The following is a 27,108-nucleotide window of genomic DNA, read 5'->3' on the forward strand; positions in this document are numbered from 1 at the left end:
ACTAAGACCACTGAAATTCTAAAGAATAAGAACCATTGAGTTACATAGATTCTAATCCTTTAACCTTTGTGCCAAGGTTCAGTAATGTCTGGCCCTCGTCCTCTGTGCCCCACTTACTGGATTTACTTTTTGGGAAATAAAGACTATTTGTTCATTTTATAAACATCAATTAATTATTTACAGTTACATTTAGAGATGCACCGAGGTTAGAGAAGCACAATAGTGGCCCAACATAGCAGTTATAGTATATATAGTATAGTATATATGTTTTTATATATAGTATAGTATAGCTCAGATGTGTTTCATCAGATTTTTGCTCATGTTTACAACTTTGTGCACATTCAAAATATAACTCCTCTCATCTCTGTTGTCCGAGATTTGGAGAGTTGTAATATAGTCTGCTGTGCATGTCATTGCCCCGCTGATATGGTAATATCTCACTCAGACCGTCGCACAGACACCGAAGCTCATTTGGGTCTCTGGTCTCTGACAAAGTTTAGAGGAGGCTGTAGCCTACGCTGCTCTTCATCGGAGGTCTACGCATATTGAAAGCCAAACAGTTCAAATACACGTGAATTCTCACACGTAAACAACACGTAAACAACGCGCAAACAACGTGCAAACAACGCGCAAACAACGCGCAAAATACACGTAAACAACGCGTCAATTTTTCACACGTTAACAACACGTAAAATACACGTAAACAACACGTAAATTACGCGTAAACGACGCGTTAACAACACGTAGACAACGCGTAGACAACGTGTTGTTTACGTGTTCATTTCATGTGAATTTGAGCCATTTGGTCACTTCTCCATTTTGAATGGGTGAGCGTCCTAAGCTCCCATTGGCTGCTGAGTAGTAGGGTTAAACCATTTCTGTAAGCCTGGGGAGGGGGTCGCCTGCCAATATTCAACATGCAAAGGATCCTCTCACTTCTTTTCTTTCTCATTTCTTCTTTTTTGGTTTAGCTTTTTTTTTTAAATATCAATTTAAATTCAATAAATTTACCATTCAATTATAAATTATTATTTCTTCTTTTTTGGTTTAGCCTTTGAAAAAAAGTATCAATTTAAATTCAATGAATTTACTACTCAATTGTAAATTATATTTTATATATTATAATAATTATACAATAACAAATATATATAATATAAATTATACCTTTTTGGGGACCTTCCATTTTTAACACCATTCATTAAACTTTCCAATCCCAGCAGATTGTTGTAGGGGGATGGCTGTGTTTTTCAAAAGATTTTTCAGTTGCATTGCCAGAGAGGCGCAATTGATTGTAGCATTTTTTTTCTTCTTTCTTGCACTTATTGTACTGTGGTTCCTGGTTATTTGGCTGTTGTATGTTTTTTTTCTGTACAAGTTTTTATTGTACTATTTCTAGTCATTGCCATTATCTTTATTTTGACTACTATTGCCACTGTTTTTCACCCCCCCAAACCAGCACCATCAAAACCCGCCTACAAACCTTGGTCTGTCCGAGTTTCCCCCTAAATGGAGTTTTTCCTCTCCACTATCTAATTTAAAGCTGGAACCACCAATTTGAAAACGGCAAAAGTTATAAGACTGTGACATTTATAGACCTGAATGGTAGAATCCATTCATTACAAACTCAATCTAGCATTCGCATTTTCGCGGGTAATGTGAAGGTTCCAAGCGCTTAGGATTGTGGGTAGTGTAGTTTTTCCTCCTTAAGATACTGACTAAACATGTAATTCTTAGCACAAGTTGATTTTATTTGGACTTCTCACTTTTACAGAAACATAATTTTCGTTACAGCTTGTGATCAGTCTGCCTTGGATGGTTTACACATTATGGCTGATAATAACAATGCTTGTAGAAATGCATGTTGAGTTTCGGCTGTAGGCTAGATAACCATACTTTGCAAACCAGAAGAAATACCAACCCAGACCACATTTCATCAAAACTGGATCGTTTAACAGAAATACACCAACATCTTTTCTTTTGTTAAAGTAGATCATTTAGATACATAGTAATTCATATGTTGGCTGTACTATATATTGTGTATATCCAGTAGATATATTTTTAAAACCATAGATATTTACAAAACAGAAAAAACTACAACTGTGGTGAGGATTTTTACCAAAGCACATGGCGTGTCTGTAGGGAACTGTAGTTTAAACATATAATAGTGTTTTTCATTGAAAGTTGAAAATATTGAATTAATTTATGGAGTTTAATATACAGATAAATACCTTTTGTGTAATTAGATTGCAATATACGATCTTTTAACTATTTTTTTGTATGATACAGCTGCAAATAATTATTTGAACACTTGAGAAAATCAATGTTAATATTTGGTACAGTAGCCTTTGTTTGCAGTTCCAGAGGTCAAACGTTTCCTGTAGTTTTTCACCAAGTGTGCACACACTGCAAAAGGGATTTTGGCCCACTCCTCCACCCAGATCTTCTCTAGATCAGTCAGGTTTCTGGGCTGTCGCTGAGAAACACGGAGTTTGAGCTCCCTCCAAAGATTTACTATTGGGTTTAGGTCTGGAGACTGCGCCACGCCAGAACCATGATATGCTTCATCCAGAGCCACTCCTTGGTTTTCCTGGCTGTGTGCTTTGGGTCTTTGTCATGTTGGAAGACCCAGCCTTGACCCATCTTCAATGCTCTAACTGAGGGAAGGAGGTTGGTCCCCAAAATTTCCCAATCCATGGCCCTGGTCCTCCTCTCCTTAATACAGTGCAGTCGCCCTGTCCCTTGTGCAGAAAAACACCCCCAAACCATGATGCTACCACCCCCATTTAGGATAATAAATGGAGTGGAGGTGGACATTTTGAAGACAGACTAACAGGTCTTTGAGGGTCAGAATTCTAGTTGATAGACAGGTGTTCAAATACTTATTTGCAGCTGTATCATACAAATAAATAGTTAAAAAATCATACATTGGGATTTCTGGATTTTTTTTTTTAGATTATGTCTCTTACAGTGGACATGCACCTACGATGACAATTTCAGTACCCTCCATAATTTCTAAGTGAGAGAACTTGCAAAATAGCAGGGTGTTCAAATACTTATTTTCTTCACTGTACATTGCACATATGTGACATTACCTGATTAGCCATTTTCACCTATTTAACGATTAGATTTTCAAAAATTGATGACACCGTTGTGTTCACCATCCCGAATACCCCAGTATATATTTAGAATTCTACACTATTCACCTCTATTACCAAATATAGGTATTTGCCGGGACAGTTGAAACACTTTTTTTTTAAACGTAATTTACAAAGTGGTCACATCACACTGAAAGCTAATATTTTGTCAGTAGCACCTACACCTGTCATCTGTCAATACAGTTTAATTTTTAGCTTTGAACAAATCTGTTGAGTTATTACAGCAAGAGTGGGACTGCGTAATGTTTCATTTGTCCCTCCTGGATTAGACGAATTAAACAGTTTAAGCCACATCCCACAACTTCCCCAATTCTAATATTTTACTGTATATCATGGATACTACTTCCAAGAGGTGTTATTATAGATAGATTGTTGCAGGGCTATACGTCTCTGTGAATGTCTGTTAATAACTAATTGCCGTCATCCTGAAGCGCGTATGAAGCGTTTATTGAAATATCATGCACTAACATGATTCTGAAATTTTTATAGCTAGAATAGTAGGGTTTTTCCATTTATATCATGTTTCTATTGTGGAAAAATGTCGTTTTCCCACAGGTTTTTACATGAGTTATACCATTGGACATAAAATAACGCGCCCCAGCCCTTCAGTCTCCATAGATAACTTTGGAAAACTCGACCCCCCCCCTACCTGGTGGCTGAAATATATTTTCATCTTTGTAATATAACTATCATTATTATATTATCATAAAAATAATTTATAATTGAGTAGTAAATTCATTGAATTTAAATTGATATTTTTTTTAAAAAGCTAAACCAAAAAAGAAGAATAATAATTTATAATTGAATAGTAAATTCATTGAATTTAAATTGATTGCTAAACCAAAAAAGAAGAAATGAAAGAAAAGAAGTGAGGGTCCTTTGCATGTTGAATATTGGCAGGCGACCCCCTCCCCAGGCTTACAGAATGGTTTAACCCTACTGCTCAGCAGCCAATGGAGCTTAGGACGCTCACCCATTCAAACTGGAGAAGTGACCAATGGCTCAAATTCACATGAAATGAACACGTAAACAACACGTTGTCTACGCGTTGTCTACGTGTTGTTAACGCGTCGTTTACGCGTAATTTACGTGTTGTTTACGTGTATTTTACGTGTTTTTAACGTGTGAAAATCGACGCGTTGTTTACGTGTATTTTGCGCGTTGTTTGCACGTTGTTTGCGCGTTGTTTACGTGTTGTTTACGTGTTGTTTACGTGTTGTTTACGTGTGAAAATTCACATGTATTTGGACTGTTTGGCTTTCCATATACGCACGGATGCAACGCGTCACTGCCCACAGCAGAGCGGGTCCACCAGCCGCGCTGCTCACCTCTATTGTTACAGAGAGTGGACACGAAGCGACGGACGGGTCTGTGATACTCAGAGCTCATACCTGAAGCCGGGGAAACGCACCTGGGATGGCTCGTGAAAAAAAATGTTCTCAGTATGCGACAATTCGAAACTTCCACAGACAGGGAGCGCTCTTGAACCCCCCACAGTCTCTGAAAGCACAACTAGTCGATCACGAGCGGCTCAACAGCTAGATCTATGGATAAACTCATCTTTCAGAAATTTGACCGACCGGGTTGACACTTCAGCGTGAGAAATCGGGGGTGTGGCGTGTGCGCGTGTGAAACCAGTCAAATGCGTGTGTCTCACGGCCAATGCGTGAGAGTTGGCAGCCCTGTGGGATGACCCATTCCACCCTTTCTTGACTTCAAATGGTTAAAAATGCAGCCGCTAGACTTTTAACTTTTAACAACACATTACTCCTGTTCTGACTCACCTGCATTGAAAACACGTGAAATATACAATTTATATTATAATCTTACTATTGTTTTTAAAGCCTTAAATGCATACAGAAAATCCTAAGTCATGTAGATTTGAGATTTTTACTATATGAATAAAATGAGCTTGATTTGAATACTTGAATGCAGGTTATGCTATTCAATTATTTGTTAAAGCTGCCGTAGAGAGATGTTGATTCAACTTAATGGTAATTTTTGGATGCTGTCGTTTGTGGTGGTTTTTAATTGCGTTGTGTTTATAATATAGGTGTTTTTAATATTGACTGTAGTCTAGGGCTGTAATGACATGTGATATTAAACTGAAATCGCAACACTCAGATCCACAGACCTGTGTCGCAAAGTGAGAGGGCAGGATCGCGACACACCCCAGATCCAATGCTCCCACTTCTATAAATTACGATTAGTATTAATCCTTTCGGGGCCTTATCCCCTTTTGTCGGGTAAATTTAGCTAACTGTAAAGACGGCTAAAAGCGAAGGAGGGGAACACTGGTAATGCTAACGGAGGTGTAACATTACAAATGGCCGCTGTTGTGACTCGGGTGCCAGGGTCTGTTTCCCCACAGTTCAGTAAACTGCCGTTAGCATCCTTAGCACCGGAGTTAAATGCTGACCAGGATGGTTGCTAGCTGGCTGGGGGATGACTGTGGATGTGTCCCCCGGCTGTGGCTGTAATGATAGTGAATGGTTGCTAGCTGGCTGGGGGCTGACTGTGGATGTGTCCCCTGACCAGGGGTTTAATGATAGTGGATGGCTGCTAGCTGGCTGGGGGCTGACTGTGGATGTGTCCCCTGACCAGGGTTTAATGATAGTGGATGGCTGCTAGCTGGCTGGGGGCTGACTGTGGATGTGTCCTCTACTGGGGTGTTTAATGATACTGGATGGCTGCTAGCTGGCTGGGGGCTGACTGTGGATGTGTCCCCTGACCGGGGGTTTAATGATAGTGGATGGCTGCTAGCTGGCTGGGGGCTGACTGTGGATGTGTTCCCCGGTCGGGGCTGTTGTCAGCTCTCATCCCAACTGAAGCGACGCCGTGCCGGGAGAGTGAGGCGGACAGACAGGGTTAGCTAACTAGACGACTAACCATTAGATTAGTCGTCTATATACACAGTTAACGTTACTGATGAATTTGTGGGTTAGCCCGGAGTTGTTAACCATGGTCAATAATGGTAATAATGATGATAGTAATAATATATACTTTATTAATCCCGCAAGGGGAAATTAGAATTTCCACTCTGTTGTTATCACACACATTACACACAAGCCTGAACTACACACACATGCTCAGGACCTATACCTGCACTAAATGGAGAGATAGATCCTAGATCGTAAAAAACAGTCATACTAAAAATAACTGAGCGTGTTGAATGATGTCATAATCTTATGTTACTCACCAAGAATTAGCTAATATTATAGACCTAGCATTAGCATTAGCATTAGCTACCAGTCTACCAGCAGCTTTACAGTAGGCACCAGACCACGTTTCCTCTTCAGTCCCATTACAGGTTGGAAGCGGAATTGTCCATTACTGTTAACATTACCGTTATTATAATGTCTCATTCAAACGAGTTAATGAACCACTGAAACGATTTTGGAAACACTATTTTGAAGGTACAAAAGAATCTTTGATTGGGCGCCCGGATAGCTCAGTGGTAGATTAGGTGTCTATATATAGAGGTTTACTCCTCAAGTAAAGCAATCGGACCCAGGGTTTGATTCCGGTCTGCAACCCTTTGCTGCATGTCTCCCCCCCCCGTCATGTCTTTATCTGTCCTGTCAAATAAAGGCCTAAAATGCCCCAAAAAAGAATCTTAAAAAAAAAAAAGAATCTTTGATGTTGGATTGATCGATATTGAAATTCTAAATAAGGTCTTCTGTTGTGTGTTGCAAAGTGGCATGTAATCAATGAAAAAAGGATTCTATGTGGCAGAAGACTGCTATAGTTTTAGCTTGGTGTATAGGGGTTGACTTTATATAGTCATAATCGTATATCTTATTATCTTATATCATCTTAACTCCTCTGCACTTTATGCATGTTTTCTTTGTTTTTGTGTGGGTCACTTTTGGGTGCAGACCACAGTCCAAAGACATGAAGGTCAGGCAAACTGGAAACTCTAAAATTCCCTTCAGCAGTGAAAATAAGTGTAAATGTGTTTGTCTTTATTTCAGCTCTGTGAATAACTGGCAGCCCGTCCAAGAGTGTTCCCTGCCTCTCACCCAGTGTATGCTGGGATGGGCTCCAGCCTCCTGTGACCCTGAACAGGTACAAGCAGATGTAGAAGATGGATGGATGGATGTCTTGGCTACAGGTAGGAGTCATTTTCTAAGCAGCTAAATGAGCCATTTGTCAGAAGGGTCAGCTGTGACTTTGACCTCTGGCTGTCAGTACAATTTGGCTTCTGTTTTTGCAGACCCGGTTGTTTCAATCTAAACAAATCGACTGTCACATAAAATGTGGACTGTGGGCCATGAGGTGCCTAATTCAATGACACATCTGTAAATGTAGATGCCAATGTGATCACAACTGGTCTGTTAAATTGATCAACATAGTTTAAAAATTCTCTGTTCTCTTCACTCACTGTTCACTCTGTTCTGCCTTTAAGTAGTTGCGTCTTCATATGAAGGTTGCATGACATTGAGACACAGGCACCACTGTTGTATTTTGATATTTTAGGGGATGTTTTTTTCTCTTCAGTGACAGATATCATGTATCATAAGCTTCCCCAGTGGATTCCAAAACTGCAGAGAGGCTCCACACTATGGCTGAAATAGCCACATTTTTTGACAGTACTTTTAGTTTAAAATGTTGTGACTTCATTCTGAACGAACTCTTCATTCTTCAAAGAACATTGACAAGCAAATATTCTCTAACATGTGAATTACATGCTAATAAATAGAGGTATTGGCCAGGTCCAGGGCAGTAAAATTCAAGCTAAAGTATAGCTAAGTAAACTATAGCTAACAAAGCCTAAATGCTAGGCTGGGTCAGAGCCTCTAATTCAGCCCACACACACTCACATTCCCCTAAATGCATTTTTCCCAGAATCCAATAACCAACCAGTATTTCTAATATATGGTATGAACCAAAATATTAAAGCTACCCCTAATGCCTGTCATGTCCATTGTCCACACTACACTGTCATTTTGATCTGGACTCTCTAGTCTAAAATAGGCAATATATTTCAAGAGACGTCATGAAATAATAATAATACATAACAATTTGTCTATAAGGCATTACATTTTCTATCTTTTATAAGACATACAGGATGCAGGAGCCACTTTAAGGTCTTTACATTTGGGCTTTTTTATTGTGCTTTAGAGTTAAATGTTACCAAACACATTTGTTATTTATTTAAGTACAACAAAGTTGCTACAGAAAAACTGGGCAGTTGCCCACTTTGCCAGGCTGGTAGTCCAGCTTTGGTTCACTGTGCCTCTAGTCTCACATTGCCAGACCCACAGTGCTGTGGAGTAAGGTCTGGCTACAACACAGATTTATTCTGGGATAGGAGGAAAACATTCTGGATGCAGCAAAATGGTCTCGGGAAGGAACTTGTTTTGGGGGAATATTTGCACCCCCAAAAAGAAAACGCCACATAAAATATTAATTGAATATAACTGCTTACATAATACAAAAACATGAGCTATTTAAAATAGCTGGATACATGGTGAAACGTAATTTGATCTCCAATTGGTCCCGAAAGGTCCCAGTTAGATAAATGCGGTTCACATATATCAGAGTTCCTACTACAAGACCTGAATCACTGTGATTTACTGTTGTTTGTACTGTGTCGTAGAATGGAGCATTGTAAACAACATTTATCAATGAGCAGTCCATCCACAAGTGTAGAATACTGTAGCTCTGTCAATACCCCGAGAGCTATATGCCTTGTTATTGCTTTCAATTTTTTTCATTCATAAGTAAATCTGTCAGTTCAAATTAAATGACTAATCTTTAAATCCATATAAGACACATTGACACAAGCACATCACTAGTTTCCATAGCTTAAAGTAATACACTGTTTATTTTGTGTGACCAACAGGCCTAAAGACGGTGTGAAACAGGAGCATAACACAACCTAGACTGACATTATGTAACACACATACTCACTTTCTTTCCACCTCTCCTCTGTGTCCTTTGACAGGAATGGAATACCTTTTGAGAAATAACCATAAATAACCCTCACTTTGTCACATGGCCCGGCCATATGGTCTAAATTTACATTACAAAGACTCGCCGTGCACATGACAACAGAATGCTCAGAAAAGTCCAAACCATTCAGCTCTGTTCTGTGGCGCAGGATGATCCAGGCTGTTTCCACAGCCAGCTCAGCAGCTACAGGCCTAACAATATGCCTGACCCACACACTTTGCTTGAAAAATGTTTTGGATTGCGCCTCCTGCCATAAGCCATCTTATGTAAGTGTTAAATTTGAGGTATCAAGAGGGGTTGGCTCCGTGCCAGTATGGTATGTTGGTTATGGGTGCAGGTGTTTAAAAATATCTCGTATGAATAGTTCCTCCGAGGATACAAACACACACAGTGCATTCAATCATTACATGCTGATTATGTGCTGAGGAGCCCTAAAAGAGGGAGTGACAGCATATGTGGATCTAATGTATGAATGTCTTATTGTGACAAAAGTTTATTCTTCTTCTTATGATGCATTTTATATGTTCTGAAAACACTGCAAAGTACTGCAAAGTTACATTTTGGCTTTCTAACTTTAATGCAAGGAACAGTTATATTTTCCCAACACATGAGAGTTTCTGTTCAGTTCAAAGAGGATGGTGGATTATAAAGGAATGCTGACATCTTTCAGAATTTGCTTTGCTCTTGGTTAAATTTAATTGTTGAATATATTCAAAAAATATTTGTGATCCCATCCGTAAAAACTGCCACAACTGTCACTAAACTGAGATGTGAGGTGAGCACAGAGAAACTTTCCTCTCCAGCTAGTTAATGTGAACAAAGGCGTCTAGTGTCTCTGCATACAGGCTACATCAGTCTGCAGGGTGACGCTCGAGCATCCAATTGAAGAAACAAAAAGCATAACACATTTTTGAATGGAGGGAGGCTTTAAGTTTAGCTTGGCCATTTAACATCTGGAGGAATAAATCCTGAAAGTCATGGTGTAGGGTGATAAATGTAGTAAGACAATATATTCTGACTTGTGTCACAATGTCGTCATGCTACACCTGCTGTGAAAGGTGAGACCTTATGCCTTACCTATCAATTCTACCCACTGGAGAGCAGACAGCGGAGACAAAACAAGGACACTTAATTAAAAACTAAAATCAATCATCTGAGTGCAATCAAGACTGTCCAACAAAGCAGGGAGTAAACTCTGGAGCACTTCAACATTACTTTCATTACTGAAAAAACTACTCCATTAATGAAGACACTGTTTTTGAGCCACAAAATCCTTTGAGGTAAATCTTCCCAAATCTTATAGAGCATAAGCTCTCAGTAGTTGACCTGATGTCACCTTAGAGGAGATAATTACAGCAATTATTATAAATGAAAAGGTGTTTGCTTTAACTGCTGGATATTAGACCATACACATTGCACAGAAGCAACATGATGACTGAAATGTGTGCCATATTATCCAGTGTCTCACACACACGCACGAGTGTGAAAAAACCCATGAGTCTTTTCTTTGGTCTACGGGTCAAGTGTTGAAAATAAATAGGGTGAAATATTTCTAAATATGCTGTATATCTAAAGATGGCACGTAGTGAGTGTTGCCTTTTGTTGTATTTATCATCGACTCCACATTTCAGGAGCATTACTGGCTTTCTCCATATCACACTGGGTGTTGTTATCCTCATCACTGGATGAAAACCACTGTCACACACAAACTAAAAGCTAGCTACATACCTTGGAAGACATCCACACCTCGGGGATCCTCTGAGCTCGGAGATAGTCACAGTCCTCTTGAGGAAAAAAAATAATATTTTGTGCACAAAGTCCAGCGGACAGGAGAGGAAGTTGCTCACAAACTCCCCTCCGAGGAGTTTCCACAACAGAGTCGTTTTTGCTATAGCTTTCCATCTGCATCCGTGTAAAGGGATATTGTCATTTTGAAGTGGTGTAAATGAAACTGGGGAAACTGTCGTCGCCAAGGCCCCAAGCCTGTCCGTACAAAAACCTGGCAGGGCAAGTCATTTCTCCAGCCATTTTTAACTCTGATGTTTCCTGTGCTTAGCTCTCATAGTGGGTCAACACAAAAAAGTATATTTGTGGAAAAGCAAATTTGTGTAGATGTCATAGAAATAATTCAAGCCCTGGTTTATTTGATGACTGCTAAATGCTATGTCTTATCAATGAGCTTTTTGTTCATGTTAGTGTTGGAACAGTAACAAACATGTTTTATCTGTCTCAGGCTTTTCCTTTATTGGAGTCCAATTTTTATTGGCAGCGTATGAAAGAGCTCATTAATATCCCTAGTTTGCTCTCTTTAAGGAAGGTACTCAAACATTCTTCAGCTAAGTGGTCAGAGGATGACTAAATGATTGCCATTTGCATGGCCTACAGTTTCTGTCTCTGAAATAAAAATCAGCCAAACCCAGCACAAACTCTACATTAGTGCAAACAAATTTGAAACTTTATTGCATAACAGCAAAACGATCATCCCTACCCTTTCTCTTATTGACGGATGAAACTCATAAAGTGCGAATGCATAGCCTGTCTTGTCTCGACTTTGTAATTTTATGTCAGATTTGGAAGCCCGCACAGGTAAGACAACTTAATTAATCAACCCATTAGGGAAATATTGACCAGAATTGTTCCTAAAGATTGAGAAGAGGATTTGGGATACACTTTTCTTTCTGAAATGGTGAGAATGAAACATTGTAATCTGCCAATTGGTGACCTGTAAGGGTGCGTGTGTGTGCGTGTGGGCTCTGAGGCGTGCGTAAAACTTGTGTTAGGGGACCACCTGCTCTTGTACAGTATCTCTAGGGCGTATTCTTCTTTAGATAAAAACTGGGAAAAACTGAACTCTATAGGCCTACTTGAAATCACACGTCAGTCTGAACGGATTTGGAGTTAGTGCTGTTTTTCCTCCCTATGTCTGTGCCGTTTCCTTTACTGGGGCTCTTGTCCAGACCACAAAGCGACTCCGTCAAGCCTTCCTCCATCTCCATATACTCCGCTTTGTCACCCAGTGATGAGCCAGAGGGCGAGCCTTTGAATTTCCTTAAAAAGTCCGGGAAATACGGGCAGCCCGGGGGCATGCTCTCCACCACCGGCGCCTGGTCATCCTGGTTATCGGTCTCCCTGTGGTAAAAGTAGTTGAAGTTGGACACTATGACCGGTACCGGGAGCGCGATGGTTAACACGCCCGCGATCGCGCAGAGGGAGCCCACTATCTTCCCACCGACAGTGATGGGCTTCATGTCACCGTAGCCCACCGTTGTCATGGTCACCACCGCCCACCAGAAAGCGTCGGGGATGCTCGTGAACTGAGAGGTGGGCTCGTCCGCCTCGGCGAAGTACACCGCGCTGGAGAACAGGATGACTCCTATAACCAGGAAGAAAATGAGGAGGGCCAGCTCCCTCATGCTGGCGCGCAGGGTATGGCCCAGGATCTGCAGCCCCTTGGAGTGTCTGGACAGTTTGAATATGCGAAACACCCGGACGAGGCGGATTATTCTCAGGATGGCAAAGCTCATCGCTTGCTGCCCGTTGCCTTGTTGCTGCGCCAGGTCCGTGCCGAGGGTTATGAAATAAGGCAAAATGGATACAATGTCTATTGAGTTCATAATGTTTTTAAAGAAATCCGGTTTGCTCGGACTCGCAAAGAAGCGGACTATAATCTCAAAGGAGAACCAGATGATGCAAACCGTTTCCACAAGGAAAAACGGGTCGTTGAAAGGAGTAAATCCGTGGTCAGGTTGAGTGGAGTTGTGTCGTGGCTGTAGATATTCTTTTTCGTCCCTAAACTCCGGCAGCGTCTCCAGGCAAAAAATGACAATAGAAATAACTATAACCAGGACGGACACGACCGCTATGCCCCTGGCAGGGCTCGAGCTCTCCGGATACTCAAAAAGCAGCCAAATCTGGCGCTTGAACTCGTCCTCCGGCAGAGGCTTTTCCTCCTCTTTGACAAAACCCTCATCCTCCCGAAACTTAAGTATCGCCTCGTCCCCGAGTTCATAAAACTTCACCTCCTCGGAGAAGATGTCAAACGGGACGTTGACTGGTCTTTTCAACCGCCCCCCTGACTGGTAATAGTAAAGAATGGCGTCAAAACTCGGTCGGTTCCGGTCGAAGAAGTATTCGTTCCTTAGCGGGTCGAAGTACCTGATTCGCTTGTCGGGGTCTCCCAGGAGAGTGTCCGGGAACTGAGTGAGAGTCTTGAGCTGAGTTTCAAACTTCAGACCCGACACGTTGATGACAACTCTCTCGCAGCAGCCGCACTCGTTGTAAACACTTTCGTATCCGGACTGAGGTCGCCTGTCAGTGAGCGACACGGTCTCCTCCTCATCACCCATGTTGCACAGAAAACTCGACCTCTTGCTTCCCCGGCCCCCCTTCGCCTCCTCCGCATCCTCCTCCTCTTCCTCGGCTCCCTCGGCCTCCTCCTCCTCTTCTATCATGATGTCCTCCTCGGATCCGAGCAGCGCCAGCTCCGAGTGGCGCAGGTCCCCGCCGAGAGTCGTCCGGCTGCGTCTCCACCGTCCGACGCCGCGCTGCTTTTTCCGCTCTCTGAGAACTCGCTGTTGCTGCTCGGGCTCCTGCTGCTGCTGTGGCGGCTGCGAGGAGGTGGAGGAGGAGGAGGAGGAGGTGGAGGAGGAGGAGGAGGAGGGGCGCGAGGCGGTCCCGCCGCTGCCGGTGTTGGCGTTCGTGGAGGAGGCGGCGCGAGACTGATGCTGGCGGTTGTTAAGGAGAGGAGTGCTCGAGGTGGAGGTGGACCCCCCCACTCCTCCCTCCTCACCTGACCCACCTTCAGCCGCGGCCGCAGCAGCCGCGGCTCTCGAATGGACAGCCTGGCGCTCCCTCTCGCGCTCCTTTTCCCGTGCGCGAGCTTGGGCATATCCGTAAGGCAGGTGACTATTGCACCCGCCGTCCGCACCCACCATGGCAAACTCCATTTTAAGTCAATGAGCGGTTCGGTCCGTGAGCGCTACAGTAACCGCCTCAGGGCGATGTGGATGCAGGCCAGAGGATCAAAGTTGCAGCTCAGCGCGCGCACAGAGAAAATGATGCATCAACCGGTTCGGCCAATCAGTTGTGCACATGAGAATGTTGGAATAACGAACACACCTCAATAAGTCCCATGTTGAGAGCAGTACATGTGGCTACTTACATGGCAGGAGATCAGCCCGTCTTCCCGTTTAGACCCAGGCCTCCGGTATGTTATGACATCGTTACCTACCATAACCAAAAAATGAGAGGGCCGGTGCCATAGCCTGTTACGCAGGCGCTCTGGGTTAAACTTGCAGCGCCTTTTATTTCCTCAGCATTTTAAATCACCAAGTCAACAAGCTACAACCAAAACAGTCTCTGCTCGGTTTCTCCGGCGCCCATCAGGTGGCTAATGTCTCCACGACCGCTGCTTGCGCCCGAATGCGTCTTTTGATCCTTCGTGGTCACTCCTGGTTGCCATTTTATGTGAAAAGATTAAACAAAATTACATGAACTGGATCTTTGCGGTTACATTATAGAGCTCCGGGGAAGGGCTGAAGGACTCTTTCTGGAGCTGCGAGAAAAAGACAAGACAAGAGAAGAGAAAACAGCAGTTGGTTTAGGCATAAAACACAACACGTATCCATTCATTTTAATGTCCGTTGTTTTGGCGACTGCATAGTCCAAGATACTACGCATATTTTGCAATATACGGGCGGTAAAACTTCATTGGAATATTATTATTATTGTTATTATTATTATTGAGTTAACATGGAGTTAGGCTTTTCGGAAATATTTGCATGGATGGAAGACGTTTATGTTTAACATTACGCATGAAATTTCCTGCCCATTAAAACAGCGCCTTAAATCTGACATTGATACTTACATGTGAAAAGGGGCCAAACAACATCGCCTCAGCCCCCTACAAACAAATCTGAAGGAGGAGGGGAAGGTAGGCTAGGTGAGGATGCAGTTCTTCGCTTCTGCCTAAATTCCCGTCTTGATTTGGGGGGGGGGGGGGGGGGGGGGCGGGTAATGTCACATATCCCTCGTCATATCCAGTCGGCGACCATATCCTCCACTATATACATCTGTGCTCTGACGCACTCCGAGGAGGACACTTTTGGACTGCGTCTCGACGTCTTGTCTCAATTCAACAGGATCTATTGCCACTTCAGCCCCCGTTACTGCTGCATCGCTCCTGGTAGACTGGCAGCAATTATCATTGAAGAAAAAAAAGGAAAACAGAGGCAGGTGTGCGAGCAGCGAGTTGGCATCACCTCCACACGGTCACGGCGAAAAGATGCGATGGTGGGTAAAAGTTTACCTTCACACGGGCGAGGGGAGACGGTCCCATTGTTGAGTCTGAGCATCACACATCTGTCTGTCTGCCACTGTCGCCTTACCTATACTCCTGTATCCCTCCCATTTTGTGTGTGTGTGTGTGTGTGGTGTGTGTGTGTGTGTGTGTGTGTGTGTGATGGAGAGCCTCGGTGAGAAAGTCGTTCATGTACCGCAGCGCATGCAGGCGGTGCTCGGTCCTCCCCCAGTGGATGCAGCCGGTCACTGCGCACCGTGCTGCAGTCTCACATCCGAGCCTCCTCTGCCCTTCATCACCACTGCTAGGTGGCAACCGGTGTCCTCTCCCCCCCCCCCAAAAAGTAGCCAAATGTAATACTCTCGATTCATCTCTAAAAAAACGTCGATAGGCTACGTGTAATTCGCTGGGGGTAGAGCGTAAAACGCCTTTGCACTTGTGTTTTTTTCCTTAAAATCCATCCTCCCATACCATTTGTTTTGTTTTTGTCCTGTTAACCTTTAGAAATGACTCTGTAAGTAAAGTGTCTGCACATTTCAGTATTGCTCAAAGACTTAATTACCTTTCTTCTCAATATTTTGTCTATTATTTTGTACCCCACATGGCCAGACATCCATAGAGGCCCCCTGAATCTGTTGGTCCCAGATTAGAGATTACATTGAACATGTGTGAATTTGAAGCTCTGGAAATACAAAAGGATCCCTTGAATTTGTGCTGACTGACATTCAGGCTACATCTCTTGAACATTCTGCATAAAAAGATTATCCCTCAGTGTTGTTGCAGAGGAACAATAATGCTATAAGCCAAAAACAAGTAAGAGTTGTCTGATGTTTCTCTCCTAAAGGCACAATCCCTGATCCTGAGAGTCGCCCACCACCAAACTTCAAAAACGAATAAGATCTGTTAATACAGAGTTAAGCACCAGACAATCGCTGAATCAAAGTAAATCACTTTTTTATTAAATATTTGCTTACATCAGTAATATATAAAAGAAACCCAGCTGTAAAAGTGGTTTACATTTTTATAACTATGTGATTTTTAATCATTATTACAAACACTTAAATTACCAATGTAAATGTATACTCAAATGTATTTCTGTGTAAAATAAACCAGGATGGGGGGAAATAAATGTTACCTCGTTTTATTGCCTGCATGCAACAACAATGTCATTTCTAGGAGACAGAGTTGTGTGTCAAACATCTGTCCACAGGTCAAACACATTGATATAAAAATCCATTGATCCAGTTTGTTCCAGTTTTGTCTCTGTTACATCCTATTTTGAGGACGTTTCACACATCTTTAAAAAATCAATTTATACCATTCATAAATCTCTACTTGAGGATAGCCAGACATTTGAGCAGCCTTCTGCTCGAGGCCTTGCCAGCATAAGAGAAAAACCTCCACAGCAGAAGGGACAATGTTCTTTGTGCATAATTAAAATGTAATAGCAAGCATAGAACATAGAACTGCAGGACATAAGCCTATACGCCAGTTTTATACACTTGCTAATTTGAATTATAAAATTTAGATCTATAGTACATCAATTCCTGTATTGTATAATTATAGGTAATATTTTCATCTTAAAGCAACACTAGAGTACTTTTTGTACTTTAAAATGTTTTCAGTGGTTCATCAACTCATAACAGGATGAACGGCACTTCATATCATATAGGGTAGTGGATGTGAAGTTCCAATGAGACATGTAAGGGTTAATGTCTGACGAGGTGGCCATGGTCAGGTATTAATGGACGACGGTGAGGCGTAAACCGTCCGATGCACAGCGGAGTCCATTAATACCTGACAATGAACACCTCGAAGGGCAATAACACGCTTATACCATGGTCACTTGCCAAATAACATATTTTTAAAACATTAGTTTATATTTTAAAGACTTTTACAATCGAAATCTAAAGTTTTACTAACAATAATTCTGTTTCCCTGGTTACGCCTGACTGTTTATCTAATACCTTGAACAGTCATTCCCATCCTATAAGGTTCTTATGCTATGCAAACGTTGTTTGTTCCTCCAGGAAATAAGAAGGACCTTTGATACGACTTGCCTCCCTTAGCAACGGGAGATATTTATAGTCCGCTCAGCTACAAGCCAGAAAGCTAATGCTATGCTAGCAAGATCCAAAGTCAGTAACATTGTGCACAGTTGGCAATTAGCAAAGATAATTGTGTAATGTTGAACAACAAGACAAGCTAGCTATTGAGCCATGTCATTGTCCCCAAAACCATGTAAGGACTTTTACGAACAATTTTCTCCGCAATGTGTAACGTTAATGTCGGCCGCAGCCTGCAGTAGCGTCCTGAACAGTGAACGGGATGTGAGATAACGTTATTTGATGTGAAAAAAAGTCAGTCCAGAGGGCCTTTTAACTTACTTCCTGCAGCTGGTGTGTTAGCGCCGTCCTGTGGTGTACAGATGACCAGTCAGTTTCACCTAAAGTCCTTTAGTAGGTGTCCTACATCACTTTTTTATGGACACCCTGCAGCCAATCAGAATCAAGTATTCACCCAGACCATGGTATAAAACGTGACACTTCCGCTTCCAACCTGTAGGAGGACCAAAGTTCCCTAGTGTTGCTTTAGACTATCTTGTAACAGAAACAGCAGAACACTTTACCCTCTAAGTTTGTCTTTCACACGAGAGACCTGAACTAACCAGATCTGTTGAGTTTGGAGACTGTAACACAACACGCAGTCTAACAAATTACTCGGCTCAGGTATTAGTCAAACAATGAATAACTATCAAAAAACAATTAAGATTGCATTACTTTGGTTTGAGTAATGAGTATTAAAAACCACAGACCGGTCACCATATTGAATATCATGGGGATTTGTTTTTGATGTGGCCACATTATCTCTCGTTTATATAGAGCTGTGGTCCACAGTTTTGTGGAAATTATTCTATATAAAAGGAAGACTGTTTTACTGTACACAATAAGAAATATGATAATTAATTGTAATTGACCAAGCCATTACAACATGTGCTGAAATATAGTCAAGAGTCTTTTACCATAAAGACAAGTAAAGCAGAGCTGTACAGTATAACCGACTCGTGGGTTAAAAAAACGTGAGCTAATATAATATATATATTATATATTAATTAATGTTACCTTTACTTTCTGTTATTTTAGCTTGAAAAGCAGATGTTTGTGCAGTTGGTCTTACCTTGAGGAGTTAAAAATGCACATAGCCTTTTAAAAAACAGACATTTAAGCACTTAGCAAGGCAATTGTTGAGTCCCTGTTATTGATCAACCACCCTATTGCCACCACTGAGTTATTTGGATCATTTTGCGCTATGGGACAGTTAAGATCTTATTTATTGCACCTTTGAAATCTCCTGGGTTTAATTTTAGTGTGCAGATAATTGTTTTTTTCTGCAGGTACCACCGCAGGCCTGGTGCTCGGATACACAGCAATCAGTATCTAGAGCCCATTCAGTCCAGTCCATTTAATTCAAACTATCCGTTTGACTCAGAAACTCTCAATCAGGACGCGAACAGCCGGTAATTCCAGAGCAGAAAACTGATGCAGTGTTCCTCAGAGATCCTAATCATTCCCGCAGGTATTTCTGAAGTCTCTAGTTATAATATTCCTGTAGGGATAGTGTTGGTTGCCTGTGCAGTCTCCTCTAAAATGTACTATACAACCACTGTGCTTGATTTTCATAAATCTGAAACAAAATGTAAGAGTGCTTGCAGAGGCTCTAACAATCAGTACTGCTGACAGTGCAAAGACCACTGATTCTGTAAAGAGCCCTTCTTCACAGTCGTATCTCTCTGTATTTTATACTTACCAAAGACATTAGAAGAGCTCCTTTCTCATTGGCACAACATGTAGGCAACCATCCACCCACCACACACACACACACACACATTGTGCACACTGGTCTCTTGCACTAAATTGATCATCCACCTCAGTCAGCACCAGGGGGAGTCGTGAGGTCAGTAATAATAAGTAGCGATAGAGAGAGGATAGGGAGTGCCTTTTTGCACACTAGTTTAGATCCACTCTGAACTGCTGCCAGAGCTGCAACACAGCTGCGTCTGTTGAGAAAACTCTGCTGGATCTAAGTCAAACATACACAGTCAACAAATCCAGAGAACTAAATTCATTCACCATTTGAATTTAAAAGATGTAGTCAAGTGGCATTCTAATTATAATCATGCATTTATCCCAAATTTATCCTTTTGTTTAATAGAGATAAAAAGAAGGACAAAAAGGTATTAGGCACTCTTTAGTACATTAAAAATTGAACTGGCCAGCACAAACAGCCTTCTTCATCCTTGTCTTTATCAATAAAGTAAGGACTTTTAGCAAACAAAATTGACAAACCCTGCATTCAAAAGTAACAGTATGGTAAAAAGGACTTGCCTTTGTATTGTTTTCACAAGAATATCTGAATTTAGAAGTGCAAGAGTTGATGCAACCTATTAATCGGTGTGAGGGAAAGTTAAGTTTTGCATCGGTGGACAGCAGGAATATTTAATTGAGTCAGGTCTATTTTTTATCTCTATGAGACTGAGAGTCTTGACAATGAATTACATAATAGTTTACAGACACGTCTCTGCTGATTGGATGACACCAGTGACTCAGCCAATAAGCGAGAGAAACACCAACCAAACCAGAGAAAACATCTCAAAGATGTTTCACAGCGTCCGTTCCGAGGAAACATGTCATTCAACCAGGAAACCGTAGCAAAACGGGGGACACTGTTTTCAGATTGAGCGTCCCCCTGATAAATATCCTCAAAAGCCAGTCAGTGTGGGGAGCATATTCCCCAGAGTCCTTATGTCCTTCACCCAGCAGTTTTCCTTGGGTTAGAGTGGCACCTAAATCTTGGTTGCAGCTGTTGCCGTGGTCCTGCTCCAAGGCCTGCTATGCCCTGCTACACCCTGCTATGCTCTGCAGGGCCCTGCTACACTTGCTATGCCTTGCTATGTTCTGCCGGGCCCTGCTACACCTGCTATGCCCTGCTACACCCTGCTATGCTCTGCAGGGCCCTGCTACACTTGCTATGTCCTGCTATACCTGCTATGCTCTGCAGGGCCCTGCTACACTTGCTATGCCCTGCTACACCTGCTGTGCCCTGCAACACCCTGCTATGCTCTGCAGGGGCCTGCTACACCTGCTATGCCCTGCTACACCCTGCTATGCTCTGCAGGGCCCTGCTACACTTGCTATGCCCTGCTACACCTGCTATGCCCTGCTACACCCTGCTATGCTCTGCAGGGCCCTGCTACACTTGCTATGCCCTGCTGCACCTGCTATGTCCTGCTACACCCTGCTATGCTCTGCAGGGCCCTGCTACACTTGCCATGCCCTGCTATGGCCTGCTATACCTGCTATGCTCTGCCATGCCCTGCAGTGCCCTGCTACGTCCTGCTAAACTCTGCAGGGCCCTGCTATGTCCTGCTATGTCCTGCTATGGCCTGCAGAGCCCTGCTACATCATCCTATGCCCTGCTACGTCCTGCAGTACCCTGCTAAATCCTGCTATGCCCTGCTATGCCCTGCAGTGCACTGCTAAATCCTGTCTCAGGTTTCTACCTAAAAGGAAGTTTTCCTCACCATCCAGGTTTTTCCCTAATAGGGAGTTTTTCGTTGCCACTGTCGCACTAAATGCTTGCTCTTGGGGGGATTATTGTTGGATCTTTGTAAATCATAGAGTGTGGTCTAGACCTTCTCTATCTATAAAGTGTCTTGAGATAACTCTTGTTCTGATTTCATACTATAAATAAAATTGAACTGAACTGGTCTGAAGACAAAAGGATTTTACTATTACACACAAAGAGAAGCTGTGATCGATCGAAACAGGCTTGTTCAGAACAGGACGATTGCCAAGCCTCCAGTATTGCTAATTACTTCTTTGTTTTAAATCTGGGTTACAGCCCTTAATCATAATCATTTTTAAGAGCACAGCAAGTATGATCTGTATTATATGGTCATAAGACATTTAATGGACAAAGAAACATGGACATACCAATAAAATAAAGAAAAGAATCCATATGGAATAAGATTAAATTTAAACAGAGAAAACAGAAGACAGTGAAGAATCATTGGCAGTCGATGCGCATAAACACACCTACAGCCTACATCCACACAGCAACACCCAGCACCGTCCCCAAACAAAACTCTTGTCCTTGGCAGCGCTGTGGAGGCGTTTGTTTAGACCTGACGGAAGGAGGGTGAAAACGTGAGTGTGGGATGATGCAGTGTGTTCAAGGCCTCTGTCAGTGTTTGTTGTTGTTTTTTTGCATGCGACAGAATGATTTTTTTTTTTTTTTCTGTTTCTGTCAGCGACTGTGATCCCAGACAAAGAGTAGCATATGGAGGAGGCGAGGCTATGCAGCCAGGGGAGCAAAGTTGTGCTTCAGTGGGTTAGTGGACGTTGTTATGGCAGTGTTTATGGTGTGATGATAAAAAAAACGAGAGGATTCTGTTCCAGAGCTCAAAAACAATGACCCAGGGCTCAAATCTGTGATGTCAGCAAGACGTACGGCTCTGAGCTGCTTTATGTGCGGCTTCATATAAAGCTTGTTTGAGCTTTTACACCCAAATAAGCTTTTCATTTTATATTGTAGTGCTTCGAGTTATGAACCAGAAAATCATCTATCTTGGCCACCGAAACCTTCACCTCGTCCATCACTTTCAAATTGACTCCCAGTGGACATTAATGTGACATTTACGGGGCAGGCCTTATCGACTTATTATGGCTGTGGGAAACAGACATAAGATTCTCATGAGGACATCTTTTTTTAATGTCTCCTTAGGTTTTGTTTTCTTTAAACTTGCTGCAACACAAATTGGCTATTTTTAGGACCATAATATGGACATTAACTTAAATGTCCTACCTGCCCTTTCCAGCTTCGCTGTGAATAAGGTGTTTATGTTATTAGCATATCAATGGTTTCAGCTCCATACTTAATAAATCAATTTTCAATGCACATGTGCTCATTTAAAGAGGAATTTCCATCTGTTACACGGACTATCAGAAAATGACTAATGATGCGTTCTACTCTGAATACAAGATTAATCAACTCTGACTGGTGTTCATTAGAGGACAAAATGCATGCTAACGATGCATTTCAGCAAAAGGGAGTAGTGCCTTAGAGGACGAAGGTGACACTCTATGAAGTCCTTGTTAGGCACATGTAGCTATGGCAGTTGGGCAGGATGCTGGGGAACCGGAGTCCCTGGTGGGTGCAAGGGCAGACGGAGCAGCAGTCAGATGAACCGTGGCTGCTGCCCAAGTACTTACTGTCACTGCAGACTGTCCTGCTCGTGGTGCAGTGCTAACTTTTTACTGAATGCAGCAGATACATAATTTCTCAAAAACAGACCGTAGCAGGCTTGGGGGCTGATTCAGCTGTTTGAAACTAAGTACATTTACTCCAGGACTGGACTTAGGTCCAGATTTAAGGTACTTGTACTGTACTGGAGTAGTTCTATAGTATGTTACTTTGCAGATGACCAATAATTTGACCATCTTAAGAAATAATTTGCATTAAACTAACATTAGCTACACTTTAATCAGCTAACACTTTAAAATGCATATTGATCCAGTGATATATTGATTTAATGCAGATTGTTTGACCTGTAAACAGAAAAGACACTCTGACACAGTGTTTGTCGATATTACAGTCAGTGCTGAATTGTCTGTAAGTATTTATCAACTAACAAAAAACACATTTGAATTATGCCATAATCACAAACAAAATAGCAGCTTTAGGTGTTTTAAATATTACATTTTCTTGGTCAGTTCTTTTCATTCTCGAAACTCATTCAAATTTGTTGATCAACAGTCTTGCACAACCGTTTTTTTACCAGCAGTTATTACCAGCTTGTCTAAAAGTTTACCTCAAGAAAAGAAAACTTCAAATATGAATATGAACAATGAACCGAGAGAAATTACACACACTTTTCTCAAAGTATATCACCTACACCTACCGTATCATGAGATGACATTTTAAGATATAATCATTTTTATGGACAACTATAACCAAATACTGATTTAACATTAATAACATATTGATTTATATATATATATATAAATCTGCCATTAATACCCTGGAAAACTAACAAAGGAAAATGGAAGCATTGCAAATGAATATATTGATGGTTTTCCACCTCACTGTGGGGGCAGACTTAATGTTTTATGTTTGTGGAGCATCTAATCCTTTTACTCGTGTAATCTAAACAAGATGTCTGTCTGATACCGACTCGCTGCTCCTCATGTGAAGAAGGAAAGGCCTTGAGGTGTGGGCCATCCCCGAACTGTTGAGGGAAAGTCTAAACAGGTGGGAAAACTAGCACCGACGCCAAGGCTGAAAAGATTACAGCTTTATATATAGCTTTATGAGCAACACTATTTAAGTAACCCAGAGGACCGCCACAGGTTGACAGCTGTTACAGATGTTGAGAGAGTAAAAGAAGAAACAAGACTCTCAACTGAGGTTCCAAGCAACAACAAAGCTCCACAGGTACGTATTCTGTTTAAGACTCATGCAAAATGATGATTCTGTTTATTCTAATAGTAAGTTATGCACTTGTTGTGAACTTTTAACTTTGCTTTTCTGTGAAAATAATGCTATGAGCATCCCAAACTAAGTTGGTGCTGCATCTAATGGTTATTTTCATTGTCAAATGATCATTTTAGTTCTTTGGTCTGTAAATTATTTTAAATGTTTGGTCTATAAAATGTCGGAAAATGGTGAAAAATGTTGATCAGTGTTTTCCAAAGCCGGCGATTTTGCCTTTGTCTTGCTTTGTCAAAAACCTTTTAGTTTAGATAGTTAGTTTACTCTCAGAGAATCAAATTTCAACTTTTCTTCCACAAAAAAATGACTCAAACTGATTAATTGATTGTCAAAATAGTTGGTGATTACTTCCATAGTTGACAACCAATTGATTAATGGAGTATTCCCTGAAGCTCTAAACAAAATTACACTCACCTCAATAGTGTTATTTTTAACCTGCTTTCAATCTCGTTTTACTCTGTAGCACTTTGGGATTGGTTAAAAAGGGTGCTACAAAAAAAAATGTATTATTATATTATTATACATATTACCATATTATTATTCTGCATGGCTATAAAAGGGTAATATACGTGAACCAACCTTTTAAGTTCTGGGACATATTCTACAGAGTGAGTAAAAATCTGAAGATGAAGAAAATAACTTCTATTGAAAGAGGCACTCCTAAAAAATGTGTGTTTCCACTCATTCCAGATTCTATTCCACTACAGCACATACATATTACTACTACTACTAGTACTGTAATAGTAGATTTACAAACTGACTTAAACAATGATTTGAAAAGCCTAGCTGCTCCAGATGGTGCTAGACTTTAACCAGAGATGACTTTATTTGGTCCATGTGACTGCAAAGGTGTTTCAAATAGATGCAAATTTGAGGATACATTGACATGGATCGATATATCTGACTTGAGATCCGATTCCGTCTTGTGGCAGGCATCTGTGGTGCACCCGGCAGAGGATGCAGCTGGTTGTCATGGCAACAGTGCTGGCACTGGTGGGGGCGGAGCAGGCTTGCAGGCTCGGGTGTCATCTGACCGAGGTCCGCATCCCCGTGGAGAGCTGTGGCATCACCGAGTGGATCAACACCGCCATGTGTTTAGGACACTGTTACCACGAGGTAATGGATGAGTCAAACACGGAACATGCTAAGCTGCAGGACAGCATTAGTATTAACTAATGAGACATGTTCCAGCCTGGGCATTTATTCTTCTCTTTCAGGGAGGACACACCAAGAGAGATTCAAAAGTCATACACCCTGCAAAGCATTGTGAATAATTATATGAATAATAAACACATGGATATTATAGGACATATGAAATCATGCTTACATGTAATTTTCCCATTACAGTGCATAAAGATGTTAAGCTCAACTCTGCTACAATGTATAAAGCTGTCACAATTTGAATATTATAATGGTGTTCGGAAACATCATTGATTACTTTCTATGTTAGATAAGCTTGAGGGAGCATATATATATATATATATATATATATATATATATATTTTTTTTTTTTAATTGATTTAACCTCAGTTTAGCTTAATACAACTTAATCACAGATTCCACTACAAGCAGAGACAATTATGTTCAATTACAGAACAAAAAGTGACGTGTCAGCAAACGTTAAAGTTGAAATCAATAATTTGATGACCGTATGATCAATTATTAAAAATGATAGGCTTTAAAAAACTTCTGAAAACTTCTCAACTGAACAACATGAAAAATACTTTTCGGAAAAACAAAACAAGTTTACTAAGCTATCTGGATAATGTTATTGAGCTCTAACTGTAAAACCACGTTTTACTCTGTGAAGCTGCCAACAATACTGACGTAAACAAAGCGTTAACAGCATTAGAAATTCTCAGTGACCTATTATACTTAGTTGTGGTCAAATATTGGTCAAGTCTGTCAATCAATTACAGATTATTGTCCCACTGTGTTCTAACTTTTAGTGGTTAGACAGCCCCTTTGGTCTCCATTTGAATCATGCTTTGCCGGGGCGGGCTGGGACAAATCGGCCCTGGCAATTCCGTCCCAATGTCATACAATTTCAGACGGAACATATTTGCTTTATAATTGCAAAAACCAGGCATGCATGGCAATTTGGCAACAGCAGCATGAGGTACACGTACAGGCTTACATGATGAAATAATACACTCAATTGATAAAACCTTCAAATTAACTACCATGTCACCATCTTAGAATGGAAATGCACACATATCTAAAACACATTATTAGAGGTAAGGTTTTATTTTGAAAAGTAAAAGCCCGACGGCACAGCAGGCTCCAGGCTGCAGCCGTATGGTCTTGCATATTTTTGTCAAACTAGTGTGAAACGCCAGTGTTTCCGCATTAGTTTCTTTTGTCCAGCGCCCAAAATTGGCCCAAGAGTGCCTCCGGCCCTTGTGGCATTTGCCAGATCGCTAGTCCGCTATAATGCTTTGTCTCTTTATCTGTTTGTTCTATTTACATGTATCAGCAGTTTACAATACTCTGATACTTCTTGTTATGGTCATGTTATCACCTACTCATGTTAGGGACTGAATAAGTTGCATTTGCTTGCATGTGTTTATTTACTGTCATCTGTTGGTGTCGTTGACAGGATTCACCCTACATCAGCTCTACTGGCAGGGAAAAACAGACTGTCTGTAACGGGGACTGGTCCTACGAGGTGATGCACATTGAAGGATGTCCAGTGGGCGTCAGGTACCCTGTGGCCAGAAATTGCAAGTGTACCGAATGTAACCCGGAGAACGCTTACTGCGGGCACTTTCACGGACACGTATCCAGCTGTGTCTCAATCTAAAGAAACCTCTCGTCTATCCTACATTTACTTAATCTGTCACTTGACTTGGTACCAAAATAAACATGTATCACTAAGTTATATTATTGTCTTTTTTCATAATTTGTCCTTTAAAGAGCAATGTGCAGGCTGGACACCCCTTTACAGCATAGTGTATATGTAATGATAAAGTACTAGATTTTCTAAACTGGAGGAATATATAACTGTCATAAACAATATTTGGAATGAAATATCCTGTGTATGAAATGTCTGTATCGTCACTGCGCTGCATTTTTATGAACTATGATATTCTGGCCATGGGTCACATCTCTGGCCCAGGTCCTGGTCCAGCAGCTCCGTCTCACGCT

General features: G+C 41.5%; 2 protein-coding genes across 2 annotated transcripts in view; one reads left to right on the forward strand and one right to left on the reverse strand.

Moving 5' to 3' along the window:
- The window catches only part of kcna4 (potassium voltage-gated channel, shaker-related subfamily, member 4), a 72,180-nt gene extending 56,585 nt beyond the window's left edge, over window positions 1–15,595 (reverse strand). Inside the window, exons 1-2 of the mRNA XM_032513311.1 lie at window positions 14,980–15,595; window positions 10,842–14,667 (exon numbers count right to left, since the gene is read on the reverse strand). Of these exons, the coding sequence (XP_032369202.1) occupies window positions 11,984–14,059 (2,076 nt within the window). The 5' untranslated portion in view covers window positions 14,060–14,667; window positions 14,980–15,595 and the 3' untranslated portion in view covers window positions 10,842–11,983. The remainder of the gene's footprint in view (window positions 1–10,841; window positions 14,668–14,979) is intronic.
- On the forward strand, window positions 15,178–26,961 carry fshb (follicle stimulating hormone subunit beta). Its single transcript, XM_032513324.1, has 4 exons — window positions 15,178–15,404; window positions 23,665–23,904; window positions 24,894–25,077; window positions 26,561–26,961. The coding sequence occupies exons 3-4, from the start codon at window positions 24,919–24,921 to the stop codon at window positions 26,762–26,764; spliced, it is 363 nt and encodes a 120-aa protein (XP_032369215.1). The 5' UTR covers window positions 15,178–15,404; window positions 23,665–23,904; window positions 24,894–24,918; the 3' UTR covers window positions 26,765–26,961.
- The last annotated feature ends 147 nt before the right edge of the window (window positions 26,962–27,108 follow it).

This window comes from Etheostoma spectabile, chromosome 1 (genome assembly GCF_008692095.1).
Source record: "Etheostoma spectabile isolate EspeVRDwgs_2016 chromosome 1, UIUC_Espe_1.0, whole genome shotgun sequence".
NCBI classification, from domain to species: Eukaryota; Metazoa; Chordata; class Actinopteri; order Perciformes; family Percidae; genus Etheostoma; species Etheostoma spectabile.

Excerpts from the sequence above, each read along its gene's own strand:
- fshb (XM_032513324.1), top strand. The coding sequence starts at position 24,919 with ATGCAGCTGGTTGTCATGGCAACAGTGCTGGCACTGGTGGGGGCGGAG. Across the intron at positions 25,078-26,560 it reads TAGGACACTGTTACCACGAG|GATTCACCCTACATCAGCTC; the intron begins GTAATGGATGAG and ends TGTCGTTGACAG.